At 54.5% G+C, this 21,544-nt stretch overlaps 1 protein-coding gene across 2 annotated transcripts in view; it reads right to left on the reverse strand.

The window, feature by feature from the left end:
- The window catches only part of CPNE5 (copine 5), an 88,405-nt gene that overhangs the window by 20,676 nt on the left and 46,185 nt on the right, over positions 1-21,544 (reverse strand). For both annotated transcript variants that reach the window (XM_081295425.1, XM_081295424.1), the window contains 2 exons: positions 12,216-12,319; positions 7,576-7,680 (listed from right to left, as the gene is read on the reverse strand). In XM_081295425.1, the coding sequence (XP_081151551.1) occupies positions 7,576-7,680; positions 12,216-12,319 (209 nt within the window). The remainder of the gene's footprint in view (positions 1-7,575; positions 7,681-12,215; positions 12,320-21,544) is intronic.

Below are 21,544 nucleotides of genomic sequence, written 5' to 3' on the forward strand. Positions count from 1 at the left end.
CCCCAGAGACAAGGAGTGATCTTGAGACCTTTCTGCAAAGATCTGGGGGACAGAGCCAGGTAGGGGACTTCCAGGATTTCGAGGAGGATGTGGACAAAACAGCCCAGGCTTCTGTTCACCCCACTTTCTTCCTGGCCCCCCAGATGGGAGCTGCAATATGAGGCCACACTGTGTGTTTTGCTGGTGGTGGAGCTGTGACAGCGGTGACGTGGCCTGAGCTCAGGCCTCTGGGGAGGGGTAGTGAGGCTCTTGGTGGGACCCTGGGCTGGAGGGGCTGCATGGTGAGGAGCCAGCCCCGGGATGGCCCAGGGGCCTGACTTGGAGGAGGCCTGCTGCGCTTTCCATCCCCAGACTGGCTGCTGGGTGAGGGTGTGATTATCTTCACATTTTAGCCTGGCTGCTTTAATTAGTTTGTTTTGACTCCTATGCATGGGGCTGGGCTTGGAGAGCCCATTTTATTTTTAGCCACGTTCCCATGGCAACAGGCTAGGACCACAGGCAGTTGGAGGGAGGTGGAGGGTTGCGGGTTAACCCTTGGTGCTGGTTGCTCTGTCCTCAGGATGCCCAGGGACCTGGGAGCAACCAGGGTCCCCAAACAGGGTCTGGCTTGAGAGACAGGAGCCACCATTATCTCAAAACAGGCAGGAGAGGAGCAGGAAGCCAGGGGCCTTCAGCCCTCAGCTTCAAATGGGGCGCCACTGGGAAGCTTTAATTAGCTCTTCTATTAACATCCCAAGGCCCATCCTTGGGTCTGCCAGGAGCCGGCCTTGGGATCCGTGGTCTCCAGAAGGAGGCGCTATGTCCCTTCGGATGAGCCTCCTGGGTGGGGAGGGGGGCAGGATACAGAGACTGTTCCAGGGTGAGCCAAGGCCTGTAAAGCAGGACCCTAGTAAAATGGGGCAGACACAGAGGTCACCATTTAAAGAAATCCTTTAAATTCATGTTTAAAAAAAAAAAAAAACCCTCTCTCTGGGGTGGATTACTGAGAAAAGGAAAAATAAAATAAAAGCTAAGCCCTGAGGGTGGGCTGGGAAGCCGGAAAGAGTGGGAGGAGGCTGGGATGTGCATTCAGAGGACCCCGGCTGTGGGACCTGGAGATGTCACTTTACCTCCCTGAGCCACAAAACCTCGTGTGCAGTAGGGATAAGGAAGGTCCTGCAGGGGAGCAGAGCGAGTCGGTGGAACCCTTCTGCCCCGGGAGGCCCTCCATGAAAGCACCTCTCTTCTCTCCCGTGGATCACGTAACCTCGCCTGGCTAGGTTTTCCACATGAAATTTACTTAAATCAGGGGACACTTGAGCCTGGGTACCTGGGCTCTGCCACTTTCAGTTCCTGGAACTGACTTCAGTGGCATCTGAGCCTGCTGAGCCCAGCCACTCGGCGGCACCCCCAGGGACAGGCGGCATCTCACAGCTGCTGCACTGAAGGGCCCCGGGAACGGGTTCTGAAGGCCTCCCTAGTGACAGAGCTGTCATGCTCTGGAGCAATGTCCTCTGCCCCCTCATTTCAGATGGCATAGCTGAACCCCTGAGAGCCCCAGGTTGATACCCAGAGTCACATAACCGGTGACAGTTGGAACCAGGACAAAACCAGTCTGGGGCTCTGGCCACTGCCCCATGAGGCTAACATGAGTCTCCCTGCCCTTGCCTCGGTGCCCCAAGTTCTCCCCTCCAGGTCCCCAGCAAGGGACGAGGTCAGTGACAGCAACATGCCCAGAGGCTAAAGGATATTGTCCCCAATCATGGCGACAAGCTCTGGATATCGACAAAAACTACTGGGCAGGTTGTTTGGAATCCCAGGACCAGAGGAGAGGGCCTGATTTAATCCATCTGTAGAGAACCAAGGCCTGAGTCGCTCATGCGTTTCGCAGGTTTTTTGTCTGGGTTTTGCCTTGAGTAGGATTGAACTCTGGGCAGGTGCCCTGGCCCTGAGCTCCGCCCCAGCCCAAGCAGTCCTGAAGAGTTCCCCAAGTGGTTCTGATGTGCAGCCGGAGCCACTGACCTTCTCCAGAGTACAGCTCCAGTTTTCAAACTTGGATGCGGTTTGGGTCCCTGAGGGACTTCAGAAATACTGATGTGGATGCTTCACCCCAGAGAGTCACTTAGCTCAGGGTGCAGCTTGGGCAAGGGGGTTGTTAAAAGTTCAACAAAGCAGGGGGCCGGGACATAGCTCAGTTGGTAGAGTGTTTGTCTCACATGCACAGGGTGCTGGGGATTGCCAGCACCACAAAAAGAAGAAAAAAAAAGTTCATAAAGGATCTGAACTTGCAGTCAAGGCTGAGACTAGAGCGAGAGATTCCTGAGCAAAAGCCCAGCGCAGGTCATGCAGACCCCGGGAGAGATACAGCCTGAGGGCCTGAGGTCTGGGGGCTCTGAGGCTGAGACCCCCTGAGGGGAAGGGGGTGAGAGAAATGGTGCCCAGAGACAGGGAAGGCCACAGGAAAAGCCAGACATGACTTTGGCGACTCTTAGTTCTCCCACTGTCCAGCTGTGGCTGAGCTGTCCCAGGTCACTGCAGGTGCCACTGGTGGCCGGCAGGCATTGGCTCCCAGCCCCTCAGCCCAGGCCTGTTATTTCTGAGGATAGCACCCATGAGATGTCCTCCTGCATGGGGGACAACACAATCGGCCTCTGCAGACCACATAATGAACATCCGTTTGGCATAAAGAGGCTCTGAACAGGGGGGCAGGGAGGTGGTCAGGGAGGAGCTGTCCTGGGGCCAGCGCCTGGGCAGCTCTAGCTCCTTTGGGGACTAGGGTGTGGCCCCGAGCAGCTAGCTAATCCCTGGGACACTCCATCTGGTCCTCTGTAAGAACGATCGTCTCACCATCACCGAGGAAAGAAATGATAGAAGTCACACGGTCAGCCTTTGACACGTTCCTCTGTTCCTGCTGGACATGCTCAGTGTCTCCAAACAACTCCTGTCGGCCATCAGAACATCCCCCCCCCCCCTAGCCAGAGACTGCTGTTTGATTTGCTTCTGGCAGCAGCCCCTGTTCTAGAATGGTACCCTGCATACACAAGGTGCTCCATAAACACTGACTGGCTGGCCTGAGGTTTCCACTCTGCAGTGGGCCACGCAGGTGACAATACCCGTGTTCTACAAAACACAGAAGGAGGTCCAGAGGACGCAGCTTCCCATAAGCTGGCCGGTGTCAAGGCCAGGAGCTGTGTCCCGGGCCTCTACGGTCCCAGTTCTGGGATGACAGAGCCAGGTGTCAGCCTCACAGACCAGCAGGGACGAGGGAAGCTGGCAGAGACGCCAGGTCCCCCCTGCACGTCAGTCAGCTCTAACTAGAGTTGCCTCTGAGCCCAGAGCTGCAAGGTCTTCTTCCTAATGAGCTTCTCCCAGGCAAGGAAAAGGACATTTCCTTGCTGCTTCCAAGTCCCTGGGGCTGACAGGCCCTGAGGGGTTTGTTCTGAACTGAGTCAGTCCATGCTCTGAGAGGCTTCGGCGAGGACAAGCGCCCGGCCTCCCCACCGCCCCCCCCCCCCGCTGGGGTGGGGGGCAGGCAGAGACAGTGGCATTGGGGGCTTCCAGCCCCCTAACCCTTCAGCTTCTGCACAGGCAGACGGGGAATGCTGCGACACCTATCATTGAGATCAACTGTGAAGTGCCTGGTACTGTGCCTGGTCCTTCCTGAGTGCTCAGCATGTGGCGGGAGGCCAAGGAGAAGCAACGGGTGCATCCAGGGAGCTGGAAGGCAGTGTTAGAGCCCCCACCACGCCTGTCTACCGAGGACCCCTCTCCCCACTTCAGAAGGACCCGGTACCCTCAGCACACTCTCTGAAAGTCCACTCATTCAACGTTACGCGATGACAGCAACCTGCTCAGACAAATCTGGGTTAACAGGGACAAATTCTCAAGTCACAGAATGTTTAAGAAGGGAGGAGGCCAAATTATGGGAAGATAGGGGAAGTGCTTCTTGTCATCACTCCATTTTATCCCACCAGAGAGGTGGGTGGGCTCTGAGCCTGACACATTTACTCTGATTCCAGCTCTGTTCAGCTGGCTTGTCAGGTTTGGCCTTGCATGGAACGGCAAGGCGGGGGATCCCAAACCAGCCCAGAGGTGCCCCCTGCAGAAAGGACAGGTACCTCTCGCTCTGGCATGTTACATAACCTCTCGTCCTCCATCTCCCCATCTGTAAAATGGGCACATCGCGAGTGAACACCTACCTCCTAAGATTACTCACACAGTAATGCATTCAAAACAATTAGGACACAGCCTGACCCACGTCCTTAACACCCAGCAACTTCAACCATGTAAACTGTCTCCTCCCCCATCATTCCCACGAAATTGCCCTTTCCGGTCCTCACCCTCCTGGACGCCTTTCTCACAAGGGTCCTTTGTCTTCTTCCTGCTGCCCATCCTGGGAACTCCCAGACCTCTGTCCCCTGCCCTCGTAGCTGTGCCTGGCTCACAGTGGCCCACGGTCCTCAGGACGGAAGCCAGGCTCCCCGTTCTTTCCCCCTCCACAGCAGCCTCTCATTTCTGAACAGCAAGCCCAGTCTTCATAATCTAGGAACGCTGATGCTTTGTGAACGGGTTGCACACAGGCCGTGAAAGGAAACCCCGTAACGCGTCCTGTGACAGTAAGGATCTGGCTCTGGTCACACTTCCCCTTTTTGTCTGGGACATTGCCAAGCTTTGTCTGTATCTCACTTGTTGCCGTTCCCTTCTCCTCTCCTCTCTGAATCACTTGGAGTTCGAGTCTAAAGGACCCTTAATGCTTTCAGGACTAAGACTACCTCCAAGCTGCTCCCTCACCTCCAGCCCCAAAGGTGACCTGTCCTTGACCTCTGAGCAAGGTGCTTCTAGAGCCTCTTCCAGAAGCACCCAGTCACGGCCCTGTCACACCACATCTTGGCCGTCTGGCAGCAAGGCACAGGAATTAAGAGCACAGATTCTAAGCCATGCGCAGTGGCACAGGCCTGTAATCCCGGCTGCTCAGGAGGCTGAGGCGGAGGATGGCGAGTTCAAAGCCAGCCTCAGCAACTTGGCGAGACCCTGTCTCTAAATAAAATACAAAAAGGGGCTGGAGATGTGGCTTAGTGGCTGAGCATCGTTGGATTCAATCCTTGGTACAAAAAAAAAAAAACCCACCACAGATCCAGAGCCAGCCTGGCCAGTCCTGCTCTCCCGTTGGCTGGCAGCGAGATGCTCGGCAAGCGACTTAACCTCTCTGGCCTCAGTCTCCTGGCCTGTGTGGACAGCACTGGCAGCTTCTCCCAGGGAGCTGCTCCCTGATGGGAAGATTAACTTAGTTCACAGGCGTAAGCGCTTAGAACAGGGCCTGCCCAAGGTTAAGTGCCACTGGAGCCTTTGCTATGACTGTGGCCGCTGTCTCCCCACCGGCCTGCCAACCTAAGAGGGAGCGTGGGCCCGAGAGCCCAGCGTGCCCCCAAAGCACGCTGCCAGCTTCTGGATCCTGGCTGGCTTGGGAAGCTGCTGCTGGGTTACACTGAGCGAGTTCTGTGAGGCTCCAGGGGGCCTCAGCAGGGGAGGGACAGTGGCTTCATTTTCCTGCACCAGGCCCTGTCTCCTGCCTGGGGGGGGCTCCCGACGCAGCCTCCTGAGTGGCTCCGAGTGTGTGGGCTACCCTAGGCTGGGGCTCACAGGGCTGGGGAGACATGCCTGGCCCTGGACATTAACACCGCTGTCAGTCATGTCACAGTCAATTTGTGCCCAGCCATAGAGAAGGGCATGAGCTCGGCTGTCCGGTGGGGGGTGAGGCTGGGCTAGGCTTGGGAGGGGAGGTGGGAACCTGCCTGGCCTTCCTCCCCAGGGTCCCCTGTCACCCACTCAGAAGCCTCAGGACCCAGCCAGAAGGCAATAGGCCTTGTTTGGCTGGAATGCCTGCTCACCAGAGCCCCCAGTGGTTAGACCAGAAGCTTCCAGAAGAGGGGAACACAGCTGAGTGTCCCCCAAAATTACACAGAGGCCAGTACTGGGCATCTAGTAGGTGCTCAGGATCTCCTGGGGAACAGATTGTCGCTTTTCTATTCCGGCCAAGACGCAGAGAAGGAGCCACCTCAGCCTTGGCTGGGCAGCCTGAGGTCTCCTGAGATGGAAATGGGGGTGTTGGAGGCCACCTACCCACTCACCAACCCCACCACACACACTTGGTGGCCATTGTGAGCAGGGTCTTGGGGCACACCAAGGTGTCTGTTCTGATGCACCATGTCCCCGTGGGGTGAGCTAGGGAAGGTCCAGTTCCTCAAGGCTGCTGGCCAGCCCTGCTGATGATCCCTGGCCAGCTTGCTCAGCTGAGCTGCAGCCATTGCCAGGGAACTGGAAGGTTCTCACAACTTAACCCAGGCCTACACAATCTCTGCGTGTGCACAGTGTTGGGGACTGAACCCAGGGCCTTGCATGGGCCAGGAAGCTCTCTACAGCTCAATACACTCCCAGCCCTCTTTATTTTAAGACAGGGTCTCACTAAATTACCCAGGCTGGCCTCAAACTTGGGGTCCTCCTGCCTCAGCCTCCTGAATAGGTGGGATTATAGGTGTGCATCACCGTGCCCGGGGAACGTATGCATCTTATAGCTTCCGTCTGACATGACCCCCACGCTCTCCAGCACTTACTGCAACGGCTAATGATATGTTTGTGTGATTATTGGATTAATGTCTGCCTCCCCCACTAGCAGTTAAACCCACGAGGCTGGGAGAGGGGTGGAGATCGTGCTTTGCCCCCGCTGATTTCCCAGTGTCTGGTAGGGCCACAATACATTTGTGAACAAAATGTTGGATTTGGTATTTCACGCACACAGGTCCTCCCTGAATAGGCTGTGCTACACGAACTTCAAAGCGGCCCAGGGAGTAGGCAGATGTTCTCACACCTACTTTGCAGAAAAGAAACTGAGGGTCAAAGATCACCCAGGTTGACAGAGCTTTTTACTCACAGAGTCAAGGCTGGAAAGGAGGTATCTGGTCTCTACCCTGGAGAATCACACTGAGTGATTAAGATGAGATGACAGCTGACATGTCATGTGAGTAGGCCACATGGAACCAAAATACCTAGCAAGCTCCCATCCCTGCTCCCTCGCCCCTCATTTATGGCAACTTGGCTGGCAGGGAGTGTCCCTAGATTCTGACTCCAGAGTCCCCCGGCCAGAGGCTAAGGCTGCTGGGGAGCAGCTGCCCCTGTCTTCTTCTACCTCCTCATCTCCATCCTGCCACCATAGGCCTTCCCTGCGGAACAATGAAGACGAGCCACCGAGTTCCAGACCAGGGTACCAGGGGCGCCCATCTGGTGCCACCCGTCTAGGTCTCCCTGGAGCCCCAGGCACTCCACTCCCATCCTCCCACACTTTGGAGCTTCCCACCAATACAGAGGCCAGACAAGGAGGAAGTGGGGGGCAGGAGCTGCGAGACCATGGGGAGGCCGACCTGCTGGGAACTGGCGGGAGGGGGAGGCCACCGAGCCCCACCCTGTGCGGACACGGAGGTGCAGCCCAGAGGCCCGTGCATATTGAGGAGGCCAACGGCGGCGCAGCTGCGGGTAGACCCCCCTCGTGTTGGAGAAGGCCCAGGGGTGGAGGAACAGGGAAGGGCTGCCTTCCCGTCTCACCGGTCATAGTCCCCGTTGCAGAGGGCCCTCACAGGGATGGAGAAGGTCTGCCACACGGGGTTGAGCGTGTTCTTCATGACCTCCGTCTTGTGGCAAATGGTGAACCTGGTGAAGAAGGGAGAGGAAGGTCGTCAGGCCTGAAGCCAAGAGCGGCAGGATCCAGGTTGGCAGGGGGTCAGCGGGCCATGTCTGCCGCTGCCAGACATGGAAACTGGGGCTCCTGGGTGAGCTGCCCATCACTGGCAGCGGCCTGGCTGGAACTGGACGGCCACTGGCTGAGATGCTGCAGACCTGCACCAGGTGGGGACCCAGCCTGGAAGGAGACAAGTCCTGTGGGGGCAGGAGACCTGGTCCTAACAGTCCCTGCTTGGGGCCAACTCACCGTGTGACCTTGACCAAACTTGCCCCTCTCCGGGCCTCCACTTCCTCGCCTGACTCGAAACCCTGCGAAGCTGGCCTCTATCTTCATCCTCTGAGACCCATGAAAGGATCAGTCTCAATGGACCTTCGTGGCCTGTGAGTCCCTAAAATTGTATCTAGAATTGGGTGTCGGGTCGCGGGTGTCTGCTCTTCTCCCACCCTGGGACGTTCCCCCCAACTTCCATCTTCCCTGCTCCCCGCCACACTATCTTAGGTCAGAGGTCATCTCCATGAAGTCCCCCCTGATGACCATGTCCAAAGTGTACAGCCTCCTGGCCTTTGATTCCGACATCCCCTGGCTCCTTCCATATTTCTTTTCCTATGTGTCACCATTTAACATTGTGATATTGCCTGTTTTCCCCTTATTTATTCTGTTTACCATCTGACACTAAGATTAACCTCCATCAGAATAAAGAGTTTTTCTCTTGATCCACTGATGTAACCCTAGTGCCTAGAACAAGGCCTGGCACTTAGTAGGTATTCAAGAACTTTTTTTTTTTTTTTAAGGAGCCAGAGGAACTTTCCAAAGCTTCCACCTGCATTTCAATTCAATGAAATCAAAGCCCCTGGGATGATCTGGATCGTCTCTAAGACCCCTTCTGCTTTTCCAGACCAAATTCAAAAAAACCTGCTTTGCAAACTGAAAGTTCAGAGCTGCTCACCCACACGGCCCCCTCCCATGCCACGCCTGGCTGGCCTGCCACCTGGATGGGCGGCCAGGAGCGACCTCCCAGGCATCCGCCCCAGCACCATCCCAGCTTAGAAAGGTCACCTGGGTAAGTGCCGGGCTCCGCCCAAGCCCACACAGCCTGTGCCATTTCTTCTGTGGCAATTTTCAAGTCAAAATGTCATCCCTGTCACTGTGGCTCTGAGTTTCTCTTCAGCTCGTCCTCGCCCACCCACTGGAGTGTGGAGATGCACGTGGGAGACCTCCCTGCACACCCAGAGCTGGGGGCGAGGACGGGGATGGGGATGGGCAGCCGGGGCGGGTGGGCAGGCAGGGGGGGCAGGGAGGAAGGGGGGCGGTGGAGGGAGGGAGGGAGGGAGGGGCAATCATGCCATACAGAAGCCACCCTGGCTCCCCTGACTGTCACAGGTGCCTTCTGTGGACCCTCCCCAGCACCCCCATCTCTTGAACCCCCGAGTAGTTCTCTCCTTTCCCTTAATAGCCAGCCTCCAGGAGCAGCCCTTCTATGAGCCCAGTCTCTTCCCCACTCATCCCTTCCTGGGCCCTGGGCCCTGTGGTGTCGCCTCTGACTCTTGCCTGAAGCTGTTTTCTTTCTGCCCTCCCTGGTCCCTCATCACCAAGCCACACCTTCCCCACCCCCAGCAGGCAGGCCCTCCAGTGAAGCGGTTCCTATGGCCCTCCCACCCCTTGACTCACTTTCATTTGGACACACACTGGGAGCATCAGTGGGAGAGTGCTACCCAACAGAGTAAGACAGATGGGAGTCCCAGTCCCAGACCCACCATCCGCCAGCTGTGCATCCCTGAGCATATGTCTTTCCCTCTCTGACTTTCCCCTCTCATTGCAAAGTGGGAATAAGAACATTCACTAACACTTCCAGGCCTTTTTCATTTCTTTGTGTGTGTGTATGTGTGCTCTACCGTGGAGCTACTTCGCCACCCCTTTTTAATTTTTATTTTGAGGGTTTTGCCAAGTGGCTGAGGCTGGCTTCAAATTTGTGATCCTCCTGCTTCAGCCTTCTGAGTTTCTGGGATTACAGACTGTGCACCACCACACCAGGCTTACCAGGCCTTCTTCTTTTCTTTTTTAAATACTTTTTAGATGTTTATGGACCTTTATTTTATTTATTTATTTATATGTAGTGCTAAGAATTGAACCAAATGCCTCACACATGCCAGGCAAGCGCTCTACCACTGAGCCACAACCCCACCGCAGCCCCTACCAGGCCTTTTTCTAATGATAATATACTAACTCATCCCATCCTCAAAGCACCCCTGAGAGGGAGGTGCCAGTTGTCCCCAGTGTACATACAACAGATTATGTAGGTACGTTGTACTGTCCAAAATGGCAGCCATGTGACTAAGTTAAATTAATTAAAATGAAATTAAGTGAAAAATGTATCAGTTGCACTAACCCCAATTTAGGTGCTCAGTAACTATATGTGGGTGGTGGTGACCATGCTAGACAACATTCCAGAAGGTTCTATTGGGTTAGTCTTGCCTACATCTACTCAGCTGGTAACTAACTGGTTGTGCCAGGCTGGGGCCACTGGCCCTTCCCTGACACCTGGAAGGCCGGTAGAGGAGTTACTAACATGGAACCAGATGAGGTGGGGGGATCTCGGGGAGGATGGCGGCCAGGTTGGCAGGACACTTCCCTCCCCTGATTTCCCTGGCTGACCTTCCTCCTGCCCTCCTCATGACTGGTATCTCCCCAAACTTCACATTCCTCTGTCCTCCCACCCCGGGAGATCACCCCATCCTTCCCTGCTCAGCCTCTGCCGGGCCTGGGGGCCTGCATTCTGGCCCAGCCCTCAGCAGCCCCTGGATGGTTTCTACAGGTCTGGGGGGGGTCCCCTGGGAGGGCAGCGACCCTCCTGGAGAGCTCCAGCCCCGACCTCCAGTGAAACTTGCCCGGAAATAAACTCTCGTGGTCTCCCCCATGGGACCAGCTTCTTTGCCATTTCCCACATTCGGGGACCTGGGGCTCCACGGCCAGGTAAGGGGCTACACCTTCGGTCCCCACTGCTCCACGGAGTCCTCTGGCCCCTTGCTCCCAGCCCGCTCCCGCTGCAGCCCGCACCCTGCACCCGCTCAGCCCCGCGCCTCGCCACCTCCCACCTGCTGTGGTGTCAGTCACGAGCCTCTCCTCTCCCCGCCCCTCCCCAGCAGCCCACGCACCGCTGCAGAATGTCACTCAGACACCTCGGCGGCCCCTCCCGCTCCACATCCCCCGCCAGGTCCTGGTCAGGAGCAGCTGGACAGGCCCAGGCCACCTGGGCTCTGCCTCTCCCCAGGGGACTGTGTGTGGACACCCAGGCCTCCTCCTCCCCCACCCGGAGCCAAGTCCAAGTCAACAAGAATTATTCAAAGAAACCCTGCTGGGAGTCCTTCCCGAGACAAAGGATCCTTTTGTCATGCAAATGATCACACCTAATCTCCCCGTTTTGTAGCTCAGGTTTAAAAATCAGTTTTCCCAGCAACTGAAACACACCTCCTCCCTGAGACTCCTGCCCCCCAACACACACACACACACACACACACACACACACACACTCATATACACACAAGCACTCAGACTCTCCCTCTCACGCACACACTCCCGCGCATTTCAGAATCAGGGGCTGAGGAGGCGGCTCTGCCCTCGGGCACTGTGGTTGCTCCCTGCCCCCCACCCCGTGCACCCACATTATTCCTCTCCTTCAAAGGCTGTTTCCAGCCCCTTCTTCAGCAGTGTCTCTAATTAACCTCCTGGGCCCGTCCTTCCTCCTCTGCAGAAGCCCAGCAGTAAGTGTCCCCCGGTCCCCCAGAACTGCACTGCTTAAAGAGACCATGGGGGCCACCTAATCCCATGTTTCATTTATGGATGAGAAATCAGGCCCAGAGAGGGGACACAGCTTGCCCCAGGGTCACTCAGCAGGTGTGGGTGTGGACCTAGGTCCCCAGATGCCGAAACCCAAAGTCCTTCCATGTATACTGCTGACCTACAGCTGCCCAAGCGTTAAATTTCCATTGCACCGAGGAGGGCCTCTACCTGTGGGAGAGGAGGAGGGAGCCCAGAGGCCCTGAATTCCGAGTGAAGCCCTTGGTAACTCTGGGGCCAGGTGGAGGAAGGGGGCCAGCTTTGCCATGCTGAGGGTTCAGAGGGAGGGGACCTGATGGGGGACATTCAGAGGGCTGTGGATAGAGGGGACCGGGCTTGGAGATGGGGACTGCTTTGTGTAGAACAAGGAAGAGACTATCAGAGGGGTGTCATGGAGGACTGGGGCCCCTTATTCTGGCCTCAACCCTGTTTTTGCCTGCCCCCAATACACTCAGCACCTGTCATTGTGGGGACCTTCAGCTTAGAGGCCATCCTCACTCCTCACTGACCCCATCTATATGTCAGGAACTCCTCTGCAGAGCCAGGCCCTGGGAGGGCCATGGAAGGAGCAGGACCCCAGCCCCTGACAGCCAGTTGCCACTTGTCCATCCCTGACCCGAGGCTGAGCCCAGTGGTGACAGCGCAGTACCTAGTGCTGCCCGAGACTCACGTGCCGTCCTCGTTGCTCCGGTAGAACACCAGGAAGGGGTCGGATTTCCCAAAGAAGTCCTTCTTGTCCAGCTTGTTGGCACAGAACTGCATGGTGGCCACATCCTGTGGAGGGAGGGCACAGAGTGCGTGAGGCAGAGGAGTGGGAAAACAGCTCAAGACCCTAACAAGCAAGAGGATCCAGCCCCAGCCCCAGCCGGGCTCCATGCCAGGCCCGGCTGGCACACCCGGGCTCACTCCACCTTGGCAGCAGCAGGTCTGGAGGCCCAGGTACAGAAGCAGGAGGATTCTGCATCGGCCCAGGTTTGAGTCTTAGCTCTGTCACCTTCTAGCTGTGTGACCTTGGGCAAGGTAGGTAACAGAGCCTCGGTGCAGAGCTTCAGTCTCCCCCTGAAACCTGGGGACCCCAGGAGATTGGGGACAAGGTGAGATGGGGTGTGAGGTGCTCAACAGGGCATAGGTTATCAGTCCCCCATGAGCGCGAGCCCCTGGGACTCCATTCCCATTTCCCTGAGCAGCTCAGAAAGGGGAACTGACCAACCCAAGGTGCCCCTGAGTGTAATCTGCGGGCCCAGAAGCCTCCACTCTGCTCTGTCTCTGATGCTTCTTTCCTGCCTGCATCTGCCTGGCTCCAGCGGAAGCTGCAGTGTGAGCATCCTGTCTATCCACACTCCCTAAGTCTCCAGAGGCCCACACAGTGCTCTAAAGTGGATGTGGCAGGGACAGTGGCCTGTGTAACAGCTAAGACGCCAAAGGCTCAGAGCAGGAAACTTCCCCGAGCTCGCCAAGCAGAGCCAGTTCACCTGAACCCACCGTGCTACAGAGGGGTTCCTGAGCACCTCAGGGACCTCCCTGAATGTGGCCCCCACTCACTTTGCCTGAGCAGCCCCCCTCCTTAGCAGTTCTGCATCCTAAGGGTCACGCCAGCTATCAGACTCTGTCCTGCAGACCCTGGGCCTGCCCTGCTCAGGCCAGCTCCTGGCACACCCCTTTCCTCTCTGCAGGGGGCATGTCTTGAGGTGAATGACCCACTGCCCAGAGAGGACCAAATGGTGGTCACAGAGATGAAGATGTAAACCAGGTGCAGTGGCACATGCCTGTAATCCCAGTGGCTCCAGAGGCGGAGACAGGAGGATCTCGAGTTCAAAGCCAGCCTCAGCATTTAGTGAGGCTCTAAGCAACTCAGTGTGACTCTGCCTCTAAACAAAATGCAAGAAACAGCTGGGGGTGTGGCTCAGTGGTTAAGTGCCCCGAGTTCAATCCCTGGTACCAAAAAAAAAAAAAAAAGGAAAGAAAGAAAGAAAAGAAAGAAAATGAAGATGTGCTATAACCTCCCTTGAGGTTGAAGGACACAGTCAAGAGGCTGAGCAGTGGGACTGGAAGTATAATGGTCAGGCCTATGATGGCTGCAGCCAGGCTATCTGCTTCAGCTCATTCCTCACTAGCTTTGGGACCTAAGGTAAATTAATCACCCTCTCTGTGCTCTGTGCTCCTGTAAAATAGGAGGAGTGGGCAGGGCCTACCTCACAGGCTCATGGGGATAAAATGAGTTAATTGTACAACGCTGAGCACTGCGGCTAGCACGCATTAAGGGCTGTGTGCGTGAGTGTTGTCGTCATCATCATTATTCTTAGAACACTTCTCCCCCCAGTGTGTGTGGCCGCTCCCTGCCCCCCCCCACATGCCTTCCCACAAGGACATCCATCCAGTGACAGCAAACTCAGCATCCCTCCACTGGCTCTCACTCAGGAGCATTCATTAGACATCCTCTGTGACATTCCTTAACATATTTAGTCTTCAAAACAGTCCTCTGTTCGCTTTTTATGAATGAGGAAGCCGGGTCGAAGAAGTGAGGTAACCGGCTGGTAACTAACTGGTAGAAGGGAAATTCAAACCTGTGTAAACTGATTGCAAAGTTCTGTTTCTCAGCACACCACTCCCCCCACCCCAGGGCAGGAAGTGCCTCTGAATACCCCTGAGGATGGGCGGCTTGTCTCGTGCCTCCCAGAGTCACGGGCCAGAGTAAGAGAACTTACTGAGCACTTACTAGATGCCAGGTGGCACCTTCACACTTGACACAAGTCCCAGTCATTTCTCTAGCTTCTGCCTTCTCCAGAGGAGGAAACAGGTTAAACCATACACCCCAAGTCCACGGTGAGTAACCCAGGCCGTTCGTCAGACTTGAGTTTTCACTGTTATCCATCCAGAACATTCTCTTTCTTTCTGTGGTGCTGGGGATTGAACCCAGGGCCCTGTGCATGCGAAACAAGCACTCTACCAACTGAGCTATATCCCCAGTCCCCCATCCAGAACATTCTCTAGGCTTCTAAGGCATACAGCAGACACGCTCTGGAGAGTTCCACTCCATTCCGAGCTGGTGGACAGAGCATTTTCCTCCCTCCCTCCCTTCCATGCTGGGGATTGAACCCAGGGTCTCCAGCATGTGAGGCGTCCACTCTACCAGCTGAGCTCTGTCCCCAGCCCTGGAGGGAGCATTTTAATGCCTTCCTGTGGAGCCACATCCTGTAGCCTGGAAAGGAAGAAGGCCTGGGACCTGGTGGCTCCTCCCAGAACCCCTGATATAAACTGTGGGGACCAGTGTAAAGGGAAATGTGGAGGCTTTGAGAAGAGTTCAGCGATTTCAAGGTGGTGACAGCAGAGATTAAGCCAAGCGCATGTCCCTGTGTGACCACACAAGGGGCCATGAAGTGGGCCTGGTCCTTCCCACAGAGGCAGCCTGCAGTGGCACCAGACAGTCAAGGCAGAGAACCTGGAGGGGAGCAAGGAAGTCAGAGGCCCGAGGTCCAGTCCTAGCCCTACAACTTCAGCAAGTCCCTCAAGCCCCCTAAGCCCTCAGTTTCCTCATCCGTGAAGTCACGTGCCGGGCAGGAAGACCACCCCAGTCCCTTTAAGCCTGGCAGATTAGAGTCAGTGTCGATGCCACATGAACACTGGAGTGGGCCAGCAGCTGGGGACACTCAGTAGCCAGTCCTGGGGGAGCACTGGCACTCAGGTGACAGTGTGGGAATCCAAGGTCCCTGCAGCCTCCCTGGATCACAGTTTGGTGGTTATGACAATGACTTTTCACATCTGGAATTCCCCCGAGTGATAGTCTCACCTGAATGAACACAGGTGAGCCCCACAGGACTGCCCGACCTACACAGGTGACTAAACCACCTGCACACCCTGGAAAGAGCCCCAATAGATGCCACAAAATCCAGACAAGCTAGAGGGGTTTTTGTTGTTGTTGTTTTGTTTTGCCTCAAAGGAGAACTCCTCAGGGCCCTGCAAGATCAGAAAGCTGGTAGAAATATCAGATAAAAAGCAAACGTAGGGCTGGGGCTGTGGCTCAGCGATAGAGCACTCACTTGCCTAGCACGGGCGGGACCTGAGTTCCATCCTCAGCACCACATAAAAATAAAGGCATTGTGCTGTGTCCATCTACACTTAAAAAATAAATGTTAAAAAAAAAAAAAAGAAAAGAAAAGGTAACTGGGTGGGGCCACACATGCCTGTAATTCCCAGGGACTCAGGAGGCTGAGGCAGGAGGATCACAGGTTCAAGGCCAGCCTCAGCACTTAGCAATACCCTGTCTCAAAAAAATAGAAAGGACTTGGGATGTAGCTCAGCACCTCTAGGTGTTCAAACCTAGTTAAAAAAAAAAAAAGACCTTGATAAACTGTAACCTCCAGGGTCAGTCAATGTCCCAACACAGCACCTGACAGACGGCTCCGAGGAGCCAAGGACCACCAGGTTGGAATCCCAGCTCTGCTACTGGTTGCTCAGGAGGCTGGGGGCACACAACTCCCCCTCTCTGCGGTTCGGTACAATGGAATGCTAATACCCCGGTGTGAGCCCGTCAGGAAGACCAGGGGCGTGACGTGTCAGTTCCCAGTCATGGTGGCCAACATGGGGCAGCTGTAAGAACAGGGGCTGCCACTCGCTGGGTGCCACCTGCTACAAGGCACCCAGAACTGCCAGTAGCCAACCGTTGGTTATGAAGATGACACTAGAAGAGGCTCTAGTACGTGCCAGCCACTATTTCTATGTATTTAATCCACTTCATCCTCTCAACAACCCTGTGAAGTAGGTGCTTTCATTTTAAAGACAAGGAAATTGAGGCACAGAAAGGTTAAGGCCCTTGCAGGAAGCCACACAGCCAGAAAGAGGAGCTGGGACTGGGACCAGACAGCCTGGCTCCCAAGACCAATAACTGAGATTCTAATGATGACTCCGCAGCATCCAGATAAGCTTAATTATGTTCCCCGACCTCAGTTGGAGAAGTCAGGGAGTGTGAAATCCATTTGGAAAGGCCTCCGTGAAACTAGTTAAAATTAAAAAAGAAAGACAGAAAAGGTTGGCTCTGAAATTCAGCTAACTGGAAAAATCCGCCTGTGGGCCCAGCGTCCTGCTGGTGGTAGATAGGTGGGTGCTGTGGGGGCAGGGGGCTGCCTCCTGGATCCTGAGCTGCCCTACGGGCATAAGCTCTGCCCAGGTACTTTTGCCTAAAGCCCAGTATGATTGTGGCACCCTTGAGGATCCGCTGGGAACAGACAGACCTTCAGAGAGGTTTCTGACACCAAGGCAAGCTTCCCTCCAGGTGAAGGCCCACCCCTGGGGAAGTCCTTGAGACAGGAATGTGTCATTGTCTGGGACCATTGTTTTTCTTTCTCTCTCTTTTTTTTTTTTTTTGCAGTGCAGGGAGTGAACCTCCCAGGGCCTTGTGCAAGAACACGCTGGGTGAGCGAGCACACTGCCCTGGCCACCCCAGGCCCTGCTTGTGCATGTGTGGGGGGTACTGGGGACTGAACTCCAGGGCGCTCTACCACAGAGCTCATTCCCAGCCCTTTTCCTTTCTGAGGCAGGGTCTCACTAAGTAGCCAGGCTGGTCTTGAACTTACCATCCTCCTGCCCAATTCCACCCCAGGGCCTGCCTCTGCCTATGCTTTTGAAGGTGGCCCCAGTCCTACAAACAAGGCTTCCCCAGCCTCCTGTCCCGTGTGGTCAGTGAATGGATGTCAAACCCTCCACAGATAAACGTGTGGACCCATGAGGAGGCCAAGGAGGGGCAGGGGAACCAGCCAGCCAGCCTGGGTATCCGCAGATTCTGGCGAGGGTCCGAGGTGGAGGGTGTCAGCCCCAGCCTGTGAGATGCTCTTCCCAAACCCGAAGCTTCCTGGGAGTCAGGCTGGGAGGATAGAGCCGCTCCTGCAGTATATAATTTCCTGCAATTTCTGCCTTTCACCCTATCTTTTTAAAAAACATATTAAGTTTTTCTAAAACAGCAGGATTGCCTCAATTTGCATCTCTCCGCATGTTAATTGAGCTGCTTGGAAGAATACAGCCAACAGCCTTTCTCTCACAGCGCCTGGCCTCCTCCAGCACCTTCGCCCTCTCTGCCTCAGAAGAGCTCTGCTATGGAGGTCAGAGGCCAGTCCCAGGGGTCAGCAGGTGGGCTGAAGGCCAGGCAGGAGTTAGCAACACTCAGGAGGGGAGAACAAAAGGCAAATCTGGCTTGGGTTTTGCTGGCAGCCCCCAGGGTCAGAACAAGCAAAAATCCATGATAAACAAAATATCAAAATTTTAAATGAAGACATTTTTACAAATGAAGTCATTGAGGCACAGAGAAGTCAAGGCACTTGCCCCAGACCACACAGCTAGTTAAGCAATGGCATTTTGTATGGATCCAGAACCTTCAAGTTTGTTATCATTTCGCCCCTATCACTCGCATGTTATACCCCAAGGCACACTTGTAAATAAACTGTGGGACCACAGTGACATTTATTGTCTTCTCTTTAAGGTCTGTTGGAATTTCCAAATCTCCTAGAATTGGCACATTGCCCTTTTTAGTGAGGAAAAAAAGAGATCAATTAAACAAAAGGAATCCTCAGCCACAATTTTGAAATTCAGTGTTCCAGAAGGGGGAAGGCAACCTAGAGCTGGGGACAGTTCTTGCAGTAGGGACTCAGAGGGGAGAAGCGAGAGCCCAGGGGGCCGGGGTAAGACTACAGAAGCTGGACACTTGGGGAGGCCGGAGAAGACCCCCCCACCAAGACCCAGAGGCTAAAGGCTGATGTTTATTCAAACACAGGCCCTGGGCAGAGAAGGTGATTTGGAAGACAGGGCCTTCTCAGTCTTTGATTCTAACAACCAAGTTGAGGTAAGCACCTCTTAATGACCCAGTTCCCAAACAATCTAATCAGCTGCCCCTCTTGATTTGGTCATTCAGAGGCTGAAAATCTCTGATGGACCATTTTCCCTCCCACTCAGTAAACCTGTGTGTCTAGGATACCAATTTAAACCAACTATCCATCAACTGGAGCTCAATTAGAACATGAGGATGTTCACTGTAGCGTTGCTTATTTTGTTTCTTGTAAGAGAATAGGTTCAGTAAATGACAGACCTTCCATACAGAAAGGAATAATACACAGTTTTTTTTTTGTCCTGGGGATAGAACCCAGGGGCACTTAACCACTGAGCCACATCCCCAGCCCTTTTTTGTATTTCATTTAGAGAAAAGGTCTCACTGACTTGCTTAGGGCCTTGCTAAGTTGCTGAAGCTGGCTTTGAACTCACGATCCTCCTGCCTCAGCCTCTGGAGCAGCTGGGATTACAGGCGTGTGCCACTGTGCCCAGTTTATATGCAGCTATTAAATACATGTCTTCTAAGACCATCGAATGACATAGGAAACTGAAGCCTATAAAGCTAGATACTGGGCTGGGGACACAGCTCAGTGGTAGAGTGCTTGTATATAGTCCCTAAATCAAAGAGGGGCAGTAAAACAACATTTCTGCTCCCCAAACCCAGCCAAGTTAAGAGAACAACTAGAGCAGGTCTGGGCTGCAATATCCAGATACTTATTATCAGGAGGACCCTGGCTTTCTCTTCGGCTCGCTGAAAACTAGGGCAAGTCAGAGTTATCTGGAGAAAACTGCGGCTTACAGAAGTGCAGCCAGGTTCCGTGCTCCTTGGGATGCTGGTTCTATAAGCAGGCCAAGCACACTGCTGCTGACCGGTCACTGCTTCTGCAGCCTCACATGTAAAACCCTCTCTGAGCAGGACAGAGCAGAACTGGGACACTGTGGAAAGGATACGTGTCACTCGTGCTGCTGGCCCCCACTGGACAAAACATTGTGAGGAAAGGAGGCGCTGCTTGGCTGCTTGGCAAAGCACTGGGAGGCACAGAGGTGCAGTCAGCCTGTCACCACTAAACTCCTCTTGGAACTGTCACTGATCTCCTGCAGGCTTTCCCCAAGAAACCACATGTGTCTAGGCTGTCTCTTGGGCACTTTCTTTGGCCTACACTACTGTGCTGGCCCAACTGGGCTGCGGAGGAGACAGCTTGCCTGGCTGGCCCTGGCTTCAATCTCCAGCACCACAAAATAATAATAATAAATTAATAGTAATTAATAATAAAATAAAAATCACAAACTAGATACCATAGTATGCCAATTAGAAGAAAAATATACGCAAACACTCAAGGAAAAACAGGCTTGGAAGAAACAAATCAGAATGTCCATAATAATTATTTCTGGGTGATTTTTCGATTCTTTAAAATTTTCTGTATTTTTCAACAGTTTTGCCACTGGGCATGATGAAATTGGGGCAATTTCTTTGTTTGTTGGGGGCACAGTACTAGGCATCAAACCCAGGGCTTGGTGCGCACCAGGCAAGCGCCCCCCCACACACACACAGAGCTGCATCCCCAGCCTGAAATGTGGGGGATTTCAAAGGCCCTTGAGGAGCTGCCCCATCTCCTGTCGACGCCAAGGACCACGGAACAGTGTTCGGAGCAAATGCCGTTTGTAGGAACTTTCTTGGCCTTTAAATCCCAGAAGAGCTAGGCTTTTTCTATGCCTATCAAAGTAAGCTGGTGCCAGGCTGGAGCCCACCCTAATCCCTGTCGGTCCCCGCCCGCCCACGCCATCCTGGTGGACGCAGGGAGGGAGGGTCCACTTGGGCTGCGGGGATGCTCGGGGCGGCCACCGGCTCCGACTCCGCCCTCTTCCTTTGATCCTCCCACTGAATGCTGAGCCAGGAACACCGAGCAAAGCGGCTCAGATGTAATTATTTTAATTCAGCCAGATGCTGGGAATTAGGCTCTTTTCCTTGCAAATATTCTAGGGAAAGACAGAACTCAGCCAAAGATGTGCCGGGAGAAAAGGGGCTGCAGCCTCCAGTGCAGGGGAGGCGCCCCCCAGACCCCCTGGCGCGGGAAGAGCTTGAGTGGGAGGAGCACAGCCGGGTGGTCCCTGGGTGCAGAAGGGAGGGAAGGGGAAAGAGGGGGGAGGGGGGAGGAGGGGCCCCGGTGCTAACAGAAGCCTGTTGACCAGCGCCGGCCCTGAGCCGGCGGCTGCAGCCTCCTCGTCTCCAGCTTTACAGTTTCCTAAGCGCTCTCCCGTCTATTACCTTATTTAATTATGAACCCGGGGGTAGCCACCAGCTGGGCCAGAAGCTTAGGGGAAAACTGAACCGAGGTTGCTAGAGGTTCAGAGTCCACCTCCCTAGGCACCTGCCAAGCAGCCACCTTCCCGATCTCCTTCACAGCAACCGGTCAGGCCCACCCGCTGGTGGCGGGTGGAAACCCGAGACTGCAGCCCGGCTCCTTGCACACGTCAACCGGCTGGAGCCCGTGTCGCCGCAGCCGGCTCCTCAGAGGACACAGGTGTAGGAGTTTTCCTCATTACCTGCTGCTAAACCCTCGGTCTCTGCTTCCTATTCATTCAGTCACGATTCATAATAGCTTCTCAATGAACACCAACTGCGCAGTCAGCCCTGTGCTGGGGACACAGTGGGTGAGGTTGATTCCCCCAGAGCCACCAGGTAAACAGAAGAGCAGCACCAGAATAAGCAGCTGCACTTGAGTGTCTTTGGTCATCTCTTTGCTGCCCTGTATCATCAGTTCTGTTTTCCTATGTCTTAGTCTCCAACTGAAAGCAGAGTTTGTGACCCAATAGCTAGTGGTTAAAGACCTTGGCTCTAGAACCAGATTGCCTAGGTTCAAATATCTTCAAATTCGGTGGCTGTGTAACCTGGGACAGGTCACCTAATCTCTCGGTGCTGCGGTTTCCTCACCTATAAATTGAGGATCATAAACATGAGATATTATAATATATCATACTACATATATCATAATACATCAGATAAATAAGACAACCACTTAGCACAGTGTGTGGTCCAGAATAATAATTGCTCAATTAATGTCAGCTAACACTATTATGCCCCTATTCTAGCAGTTCTCAAGATTTAGACCAGGAACTCTGGGAGAAGAGGGGTCCATGAGGTCAAAGCTATTGTTGTCATAATGCAAAGCAAAGAGTTTCCTAGAG

This window comes from Spermophilus citellus (assembly GCF_964194105.1).
Source record: "Spermophilus citellus genome assembly, chromosome: 5".
Taxonomy (NCBI): Eukaryota; Metazoa; Chordata; class Mammalia; order Rodentia; family Sciuridae; genus Spermophilus; species Spermophilus citellus.